General features: G+C 43.3%; 1 protein-coding gene across 1 annotated transcript; it reads right to left on the bottom strand.

Annotated features, from left to right (window-relative positions):
* Nucleotides 1–2,322: 2,322 nt before the first annotated feature.
* On the bottom strand, nt 2,323–10,418 carry si:ch73-71d17.2 (RPA-related protein RADX). Its single transcript, XM_048252834.1, has 15 exons — nt 9,838–10,418; nt 9,302–9,453; nt 8,947–9,118; nt 8,487–8,589; nt 8,223–8,314; nt 7,927–8,043; nt 7,704–7,799; nt 7,375–7,548; nt 5,577–5,695; nt 5,090–5,178; nt 4,881–4,937; nt 4,740–4,783; nt 4,206–4,514; nt 3,631–3,783; nt 2,323–3,101 (listed from the first exon to the last, which is right to left on the bottom strand). The coding sequence occupies exons 1-15, from the start codon at nt 10,415–10,417 to the stop codon at nt 2,977–2,979; spliced, it is 2,382 nt and encodes a 793-aa protein (XP_048108791.1). The 5' UTR covers nt 10,418; the 3' UTR covers nt 2,323–2,976.
* Nucleotides 10,419–10,645: the final 227 nt, after the last annotated feature.

Below are 10,645 nucleotides of genomic sequence, written 5' to 3'. Positions count from 1 at the left end.
AAGTGTTGATAACCAAAGGTCTTCCTGGTATTCAGTTGTATTAATTAAAAATAAAAAAAGCAAAATGAATGTATTAATTTTCTCTGGAAATGTTCATGGGAGTTTAACCTCACATGGTATTTTCAGACCCACCCCCACCCAACCACACACACAAACTGGAAATAAAACAGTGGGCTTTTAAAAACAAAAACAAAGCAGTTGAACCTCTCTAAATGATCCGGAACACCGCCTACAAACAAACCACCCACTTATCTCACCTTTCATTGGGAAAGAGAGAATGGATCCCTCAGTATTGTTAACAATAAGCTCAGGTTCATCCTCCAGCCAGAAAACAGTCTGTCAATTTTGGTTTGGGACCGGAAAAAATAATGAGATTCCTTTTGCCCTCTATAATGTGTGGCATGCCACAAGTAAGGTGAAGGTAATTCACCAATAGTATCACTTTAACACTACTTTCCTAAAATAGAATACACAATTCATTAATAGATGAAGTAATTAGTTAATTTCTTTAATGACCCCTATTCTGAATTTATTAACCTCCCAGCATGGAAATCCATGACACAGCACTGCTGCTTTAACCACATTTACTGAGTCCCCTTACTTGAACGTCCATGTGAGTATTAGCTGCTGTAGTATTAGAGGAATACTGCAACCTTGTTAAATTGAAAGTCAGTCTTTTAGTACCCTTTGTGAGTGGTGTTGGTGTGCCATTGTACATATCTGATGAGGAGTTAGTAGCAAACTTGGAGAAGAGGTGAAAAATGAAAGAGTGTGTACAGGGAGAAGAGAAAGGCGGAGGTGAGAGGTGGAGAGACGGGGGAGGGGGGGGGGGGGCGCCTAATGAGCTCTTTGGTTCCTGCGGATTTGAGGGATCTGACCGTTAGAATGTTAATCTGCCCAAATCAGAGAAGTAGGAGACACAGAGCAAGAGGGGAATATGGAGAGAGGGGGCTGTTGTTCCCATACACTCGCTGTTCTTGGTACCAGCTATCCCGTCAACATCATACATATGACCTCTACCCTCCCTCACCACACTTCACACGGGCCACAGACTTTAACAAGTTTCTCTTATTTAAACAGTAACAGTACACACAGACACCCATGACACACACACACACACACACTTGTCCTTGTGAATGTGTAAACATGTCCCCAGAGTGCACCAAAGTCAGACAATGGTTGTGTTATCAGCGTGTTGCGCATGTGCCTGCGAGAGTGTGTGTGTTGAATGACTTCCTGATGAGTGAAAAGCTGCAGTTCCTCACACTGGTCAACCAACCAGCCCAGCCACACACACATGGACACACTCTTCCCAGCAGTGAGGGAGTCATATGGCGAACTGAAACAGTGTGACAGACTTGTTAGAGCAAAAAAGCTACCTCAAGTGTCAAGGCCAGACTAGAACAGATTGAACAGATCGAAATCACGCTGGGCACAAGTCTCACAACTGCCAGAAAAAAGGCCAGGAGTTAGTGAGCCTGTAAGAGTGTGTGTGTGTGTGTGGTCACTACCAACTGCCTCTAGTGTGATGTTGAGCCTCTGGTTCATTAGAGGGGCTTAATGGGGACTGTGGAAATGGGGACACGTGTATGCATTGCTTCTCTGTGTGAGAGGGAGTGTTTCCCATTCCCCGGTGTGTGTGCGTGGCTGGTTGGTGGGTGTGCTTGTATGCACTCTCCCCCAAAAACTGCTCTCTGTGTCTGCATATGTGTCTGTGTGTTTAATGAACAATCACATATTCTTCCACAGCAGCAGAGATTAGAGGTTTATTACAAAAATTCCACATGAGCTTATGGCGTCAAGAACTGCGCACACAGACGCACACACACACGTCTCAACTAATGTCTGAGATAAGCCACTTAACCTTGATGTTAAAACTGTGTATGCTAATATGAACACACTGGTGTCATTGAGAGCAACACCCAGACTAGTCACATAAGTCAGAAACAAATGACCACTTTCCTTGACCACTCAGGGAATGGTGTCCACATTTCAGCAATATCTTCTCAAAAGTGGGGGTCATATGTTTGGTATAGAGTATAGTTTGGTATTGATAAAAGTCTGCTACTGCCAGTACGATCATGGCATTTGGTTCTGTGCATTGGCCAATCTAACTAAAGACAAATGCAGTTTTCCCTAGTGTCCACTGTTTATATCTGATATAAGAAACAGCATGTAGAAAGTGATTGAGGATAATCTCATTAAAATATGGACCCTTTCAAGAGAGTTCCATTATCAGCATCATAGTTGGCCCCACAAGACTTCCTTTTTAACATTCCATATGTGATCTTAATGCAGAGGAAGTAGATTGGGGCCCAAATAGAACGTTCAAGCATTGTTTTTGTTTTTATTGTTGAAAGGGTCCATAGAATAAAAATGTAGAATACCCAACAAGCTCAAAGACAAAACCAAACAAATATGCTAAACACTCTGACTGTGTGCTCATGCATAACCTGCCTGACCTTTGCTAACAGATCAGTTGAGTTTGAGTTTAAGTATAAGATAACCAAGGGCGCCCTCTTGTGGCTTTAAGGTAAAAACAAAAACACTGTCAGTTACCAGACTAGACTAACCCTTATGTGTCAATTCACACAATTTTAACACACATTTATGTCCACATTTTTTTCCACAAAAAACCTTAAAACATTTTGAAATGTATCAGCTGCGTCTTGATACAGCTAAAATATATCACATAGTATAACTAAAAAAAAAAAAAAACATTACTTTACAAAATAGAGCTTCAACGTAAGCAGATTTATTTTGCACATACATCAAAATTCATATGGTAGTAGGATCAACACTGTAAATACAGCAATTAAAATGTGAATCAAAAATATTTACATTTACTTACATAATTATTTACATCAAACAAGTAAAGTGCATCTGGCTTCCCTCAGTACATTCTTAATGTGTGAGTGATGGCACATCTCGCATACATACGTGTAAATGTATGTAAGTCTTTCATATACTCATGACTTAGCTCTGCAAAGGAAAGGCCCGACTCAGAACCAGCTCCAGTCTGTTTCTGCCCAGCGGACAAGCCTCCAGCACACACACCAACTTCTGATTGACCAGCTGAGTTTTAATGGCCATCAGGTCCACTAGAGGAGGAACAGTACATGAACATCACCAACACAGTTACACTGGTCTAAATCTCAGTCATGCTCTCCCACACCATTACAAGCAAATTACACTGGGCTAAATCTCAGTCATGCTCTCCCACGCCATCACCAACACAGTTACACTGGGCTAAATCTCACAGTAATGCTCTTCCACGGCTTTCACTTTTAACAGCTGACTGGTCCTCAGTTTCCCATACTAACTCTAGCATCTCTTATGTCAGTGCTCACTTGGGGCAGCCGTGGCCCACTGGTTAGCACTCTGCACTTGTAACCGGAGGGTTGCCGGTTCGACCAGTGGGCCGCGGCTGAAGTGCCCTTGAGCAAGGCACTTAACCCCTCACTGCTCCCCGAGCGCCGCCATTGAAGCAGGCAGCTCACTGCGCCGGGATTAGTGTGTGCTTCACCTCACTGTGTGCTGTTTGTGTTTCACTAATTCACCGTTTGGGTTAAATGCAGAGACCAAATTTCCCACACGGGATCAAAAAAGTATATATACTTATACTTATACCTGGGCTAGGGGGTGGGACGTGTGGTGAGAAGCCACCATGTGATAGGATGCTCTCCCAGCTGTTGGCATGACGGTGGGGGAGTGGCCTCCAGTGATTGGACTCCAGGGAAGCAGGAAGGAACAGGGCATTCACTACAACCCCGTCAGAGAGAGCTACACACACACACACACACACACAACAAACTTTCAGAGTTCTGATTTCTACACAGGGTTACAACAGAGCGACAACAATTATTTTAGGTTGCATCTTTAATGAAACAGAAGACTAATCCATCCAGTGAAGTTGTCTCTTAAAAGTTGCAATCTGTGATTTCAGCTCAATAAAAGTTTTTGTCAAATACAGTGAATCGACCCTAATGGTCTTCTATCTGTCTGTTCAGTGTGTGTGTGTTCAATAAAGCTTCAGAGTTTGTGCAGTCCTGGCTCTAAACAAACATAGTGGCTTGGATGAAGCCATAAACAAATTCAGTGAATCAACACGTTGAAGGGTGGGTACAATCTGATTGGCTGCTGGGCATAAATATCAACAATATATCAAAAATGGCAAACTCAGCCCTTCAAGGTTTCTGGAATACCTCGCAGCTGCAGTGTGTAGTGGCCTTTGTAGAAGGGAGCAGGGCTGAAGGACTCAAGCTCCGCAAATGGGAGGAGCTTCTGGAAGCTGTTAGGCTGAAGGCCTGTGGCACTGGCCTGGACGTGTCGCCGCCGGTAACAGAAGGTGCGTGGGATAGTTTCCATGGCAGCTCGAGAGAGGCTGAAGGAGCAGGCTGGGCTGGTATCCGCGGTGACGAAACTGTTACTATCGTCGTCGTCATTACCAGCATCATCTACATTTTTTTCATCTCCTATGAGAAACTCCATCGCACTATCGAATAGAGACAACCCTTTGGGGGAGGGAGAGAGGGAGAGGGAGAGGGGAGAGAGAGAGAGAGAGAGAGAGAAAAATGGAAAATCAAAGGCTCCATATGTTGTTTATATCAGGTACACATGTTTTATATCTAACTACAATTTGAAATTGGGGGATAGGCAGACACGGTAACACAGCAAAGCTCTGCTATACAAACATCAATCATCCACTGATCCCAAACCTGTTAAACAAGACCACTCACCACTGTCAGAGATCTCCTCTGAGTCAGATGAAGGTAAAATCAGTCTGAAGACGACACGTTAGAGGAAATGTTAGACACACACACTCATACATACATAGTAGATCAGATTCTGTGCAACATGTGGACTAATACCACACACACCTCTTCCTAGGAGTTCCAGCTGTGATGGGGTTTGGCCTTTTCTGCCCTCTAGGTGACCTACATATCAAAATCAAATATTAGCACATCAACAACGCATCTAATTAACATTAGCAATTAAATTAATTTTCTTTACACAAATGCCACGGCACAATTCAGAAAAAGTTAAATATTCACACCCAGTTGTTCCAAACATACACCCAAACACACACCGTTTCACTGGCTGTGGCTCTACTGGTAAGCCTGGGCTTGTAGGAGTGGTCAAAGGAGGAGACGACAGGACACTGGTCTGTCCATCATCCTGATGGAGAAAGAGAGGGGAAGGCTTGAAGTGAGGATGGATCAAGGAAGATTTCAAGGTCACCGACGACATGCAAATAAATAAATACTGTGCTTGACAGTGACATACTGTACATTCTGCTATCACAAAAGGCAAAAAAATGTCAGAACTAATGTCCCTAAAATGTGCCTCTAGCAGATCTGGTTAGATGTTTAGTTTTCGTCACTTACTCCATTTAGTACTTTCAAGTAATTATGCATCCCATTCTAGCACACACAAGGCATTTGCAGTTAATTAATGATCAAGGCAGTGAGACCAGCCGAACCAGGCGAAACACACCACTGATATAAGGAATCAGGAATATCTTGACAGTCCCTGAGTAGTGTATGCTGTTCTTCCTTCTCTCTCCCTGTCCGTACCTGATGATGGTACTCCACAGCACTAACGGTGCACTGGACACAGAAGCGCTGAGACTCCCTGTACTGAAGGTTCTCACACAGCCCTTTCAGCTCTTGTCCACTGATCAGCCCAGGTTGTGCTGCAAACACACAGAAACACACATGTGGCAAGTGGAGAACAGCATTCTAAGCTGTGCTTTAGTTTGGGAACCCAATTTGTGTGCTTTATGCTTTAGTTCATCTGTGTGCTTTATGTATGGTATGGTATGTTTCATTAATTCATTTGTGTGGTTTATACTTTTAATTCATTATATTTTGTATGGTGTGGAGTGATGGCATTTGGCCTTATGTGATTGAGCACTGCATGTTGAGGATGCGCTGTGGACATTTCTATATCTGCCACTTTACAATTAGGGCTCCACGTAATCCCAGACAGCTGTGAGTACCTGGGGCACAACCCCCTTCGCCCAGTGTTGGCGGTGTGTGGGGCTTGCGTTTGTTCCAGTTTAATTAAAAGACAGGTGCAACTGAGGAACAGGCAGAATGTGAAATGGACTGAGAGGGCACGGACGCAGGGGAGTGCGCAGCAGCAGAAACCGGGAGAAAGCGGACTTGTTAGAGGAGAATTTGTGTGGACTGTGGTGGTGTCTGCTCTGAGGGGCTTGCCGGTGGACAAGGCAGCGACAGAGCGCACATCGATGAGAGACACGAGTGGAACGAGATGGACGGGCCTATCTGAGCTAAGTCAAGGGACTTCGTCCTGCTCGCATGCATTTGTGTGAGTGAGACCTGAAACTCTGTGTTCGCGACTGAGGGCTTTCTTTCTCTCCTTTCACAGTGGTGCAGCCATTTAAAAGAGTCTGCGGAGCGGTTTAGGAGAGTACATTGGATGACTTCACTAGACCCACCGCCCATTGTCTCTGCTGGCGTAAGTAGGTGCACTCACACTGTCGGACCCAGACTTTGTCATTGTGAACGGTCGTGATTCAAAAGACTCTATTTATTGTTTGTTTGGACTCTATTTATAACTCTCGCCTCCCTTGCCCTCGTCACATTCCATCTACAATTTTGAGATTTTCTCATTTACTGATGAGGGTAATGAATTATGACTGAATGATGATTAAGTGCTGTATGCATTGTGTATTTTGAGCTAAATGACTGATCCTGTGATTTTATACTATTGCTGTTTTTTACTGCTTATTTATTATAGTGGCTGTGTATTTTATTAAACTTGTTAAACTGCTGAATCAGTAGTCTGCCTTTTCCGATCAGTGGAGAACTTTAATGCTGTGACATACACACACACAAAAATGGTTTGTCTATTCTATTCACCTTATTCCACACGCAAACAGGGGGGGGCGCCATCTTTGCCTGCTTTGTGTCCGAAGTTCCCATTGAGCAGTATATCCATTGTAATACATTGATGACTGGCATCATAGGTTATGCGTCATCCTAAAGCTAGGAACTTTATTTAGGATTTTAGGACTTTTTTGTAATACACGTTTCCTATCTGAAGTTAGGAGAACACTGACTTAGGAGCGGCTGTTCTGTAATGACTTTCTAAACATAGTTGCCAAGGTTACCAAACAGATAAGATAGGATTTGCGAGTTAGGAGTTTCTGTAATACTCCCCACAGTAAGTGTTTGGTTTTAGCATTTTAGACAGTTAATAATCAGATAATGCAATTAAGAGCTTATTGCTTATTTGTGTCCCCGCAAGAAATATAAACATTTTACTAGTAGACCACAAAATTGGGGAATAGATACTTACAGTTCATATCACTGATATGTGCATTGTGTATATGTGTTTATTTAATACCTTTTCGTTCCTCCATGAAGGTTTTGAGTGAAGCTGGAGGAGGTGGGTAAATGAAGCTTCCTCCAACCACAGACCGCTTCATTACATCGCCTTCATCTGTCTGATCAAGCCACTGTAGGAACTGTCTGAATGGGTGAATCCCTTTATACGGTATTGTAAGAGGGCAGCCAGTTCCTGCAATGAGTCAAAACATGTATGTGGCCAATCAAGCTCTTTCACACATACACGCATACATGAAGGATAACAGTGAGATATGTCATTGTCAAAACGTTTCCTGACATTTGGGACATGTTCAGGACATGTCTGTGTGGCAGTGTTCAGGTGGTTACCTGTACAGTACACCTGTGTGTACTGAGTGTTGGTCAGGTAGTAGAACTGTGATGATCCGCTCACCAACTGGAGTCTGGTGCAGACAAACACAGCCACTGAGAAAGAACCAGACGGCATTACCAGTAGCGCACTGTAAAACTCTGTTCCTTTATTATCACTACCCAGCATCAGAGGCATAACAGAAACACAGAACAGTTAAAGCATGCAGAGGGTTCCACTCACTAGGTTGGATCGTGCTGTGGACATCAGGCTGAGATGTAGAGTACAGCTTCACCATTACTGGATAATCACAGGACCCATCCTCCAACTGGATCCAGCGGAAATGGTCCATCTTACCCTCTGTCAGTACATTGAGCAGAAAAAAGGCAATACTGTAATTCTATTATAGTGTGATGGTTACGGGAATGATAGGCCATGCTAATTGTAATTGTCAACCACTAGCATTATAGCTCTATTAGTATGCACACAGAATATTGTGATCAACATGTCAGCATCAATGTCAGAGTTTATAAGATTACCCTTGTTCTTGACGCACTCTGGCCTGCCAGTGAAGATAACCAGGCCCACCACGTCGCAGATGCTACCATGAGGACGACTCTGGAGGTCTGTCCTGGGAGATACCACAAATGGATATAATCAATGAAAGCAGCATTTTGGACATGTTAAGGGTTAAAGCCAGGGAGCATGTGTCCTTTCGGGTACTGGAACTATAAGCTGGCTTAACATGTTCACAGATATGTGTACATCTCTGTGTGTAGAACAGTGTGAGTGTGTACACATACCCCTTACAAAAGTCATGTGGTACATCTGGTAAATGCCACTCAGGAGACACTGGTGACACTATGGAAATTATGGCACTTGGGTGAGAGGAGTTTAAACTGATCTCTGTGAGAGAGAGAGAGAGAGAGAGAGAGAGAGAGAGAGAGAGAGATGTAATGCCAGCTGTTAACGCATAACATGTTGAGTGAAATCGTATGGTTATGAACTTTCTAGGTTAGTTTGTACATTTGATCTGCTCATATTCCTTTATTTTTGTTATAGAGCGGTAAGTTAAAACATGCATTACTTTCAAGGTATGTCAGACAGTATGATGCTCGCTCCAATTAAAGACAGTGTTATAAAGAATAAGGCTATTTGTTTTTCTATTGTTGAGCATTGTGAAATATAGGTCAGTGATGTGTATTTGTATGGCAGCCAGGCACGCTGGCCAGTGCCGAGCTGAAGAGAAGCCGACCACTGTACCAATGTCTGGCTCTGGGTTCTGGCCAATGCGGTGGCTGAAACTCTCCCGCACTCGGAAGCGGCTCAGGCGGAGCACCATGCCCGGATGCAGCCGCCGGTACCACTCCATACACATGGTGTTCCACAGGACCACCGACACACTAGCTGACTCATCTGCCACCTGCAGCTCAGCCTAGGGGGGGACAAGTGCACATCTCTTATACTAAAAGTATAATGCAAACTCAGAGGAAAGAATTGGCAATTGATGTAGATCTATCATGACTATGCTAACTATCAAAAAAACCTATAAAATATTGCTATATAGTGTGTGTACAGGTGACGCTATACAGCTCACATGTAGGAAAAGACATCTTACCCTGTATGGACATAAACAGTTCTGCTCTGCTTTGCCGTAGTGTATCAGTCTAGACTTCTGCAGAATTCTAACACGGACATCACCACGGATTCGTGACCCATCGCTCAGAAAGCGCTGGCGCACCTCCCGGAGTGAAACTGGAGCACGAGATGCTGAAAATACAATTGGGACATTATAAACAATAGTTCAATACCTGTGTAAAAAACCTATCTCAACACTATGTGTGTGAGGGGGGGCTGGAGAGAGATAAACGTTGCAATGCTATTAAAAAAGTTGTTATGCTGTTTTGTTTTTGTGCTTACACTGTACCTACAGTCATGCTAATTAAACAACGTTAAATCAAATTGAACTGAATTATGCTAATCGTGGATGCATGGCTATTTGCCATATATTGTACTCCAAGTATTATCTATGTAAACCTCATGTTTAAATCTTCTTTGGCAATGCAAACATATGTTCATGCTAATAAAGCTCACTTGCATTGAAATTGAATTGAGAAAGAGAAATAAACCATCTACATTGATCTGTCTACCCACATGTACTCCGTTCATTCATGTCGTCAGGTGGACGGTCACGCCACATTTCTCCAGAAAAGTCGTAGTCATTCCAGAGTGGGAGATATGTGCTTCTCCGTGCTCGCAATGGGAGGGAACTGGGTTCTTCCCCAGCCCACCACGGGAGAGATTTTACATTAACTTCGGACAGCGCGAGCAGGGCAGCATCTTCTGACTGCTGGTCTAATTCCAGGTTTGTAACGAGAATATCTGTATTGCCTTTATCAGTATTTTGTTCCACCAAGAATTCCACATTTTTTAGAGTACTACCACAACGAAATAGTTTTTTTACAATTAGATGATTCAATCTTGGTTCGATTGAGACGCGAATCTTACAGTCTCCATCAGTCAAAGTGGCATCGTACAAGCTGTCTGAGGCGTGAATACTTCCCTGGAAAAATACCGCGAAATTGGCGTCCTTCATGTAACGATCTAATGAGAGGACATACAGAGGTTCTTGACATGTCCTGTTCTGCCCTGTGCCTACACGTGTAATGCTTAATTTTCTCAGAGTTCTCTGCAACGCACAGCTCGGCGGCTGTGCAGGTATAGAAGACGCCATTTTCAAACAATATTTCTTCAAATGTTTGGTATCTTTGGCTGAAGGCAAAAACGCTCGACATTGCCATCTACTGGGTTGGAAACACAGTGCAAAAATATCGACCTTTATGTTTTGATAGCATAATCTTAGAGATTGTTGTTGGGGTAGAGTGACATTCTTAGCGATTATGTCCTAGTCCCATATTTCAAATTTGCTTGATCATCTTGTCCAAGAACGTTTCAGTGTGTT

The sequence above is a fragment of the Alosa alosa genome, chromosome 1, assembly GCF_017589495.1.
Source record: "Alosa alosa isolate M-15738 ecotype Scorff River chromosome 1, AALO_Geno_1.1, whole genome shotgun sequence".
In the NCBI taxonomy this organism is placed as follows: domain Eukaryota; kingdom Metazoa; phylum Chordata; class Actinopteri; order Clupeiformes; family Clupeidae; genus Alosa; species Alosa alosa.
Note: the sequence above shows the minus strand (reverse complement) of the source record. Positions and strands in the feature narration are given on the sequence as shown.

Excerpts from the sequence above, each read along its gene's own strand:
- si:ch73-71d17.2 (XM_048252834.1), bottom strand. The coding sequence starts at position 10,417 with ATGGCGTCTTCTATACCTGCACAGCCGCCGAGCTGTGCGTTGCAGAGA. Across the intron at positions 8,315-8,486 it reads CCACATGACTTTTGTAAGGG|GACAGACCTCCAGAGTCGTC; the intron begins GTATGTGTACAC and ends GGTATCTCCCAG. Across the intron at positions 5,696-7,374 it reads CTTCATGGAGGAACGAAAAG|CACAACCTGGGCTGATCAGT; the intron begins GTATTAAATAAA and ends GTGTGTTTGCAG.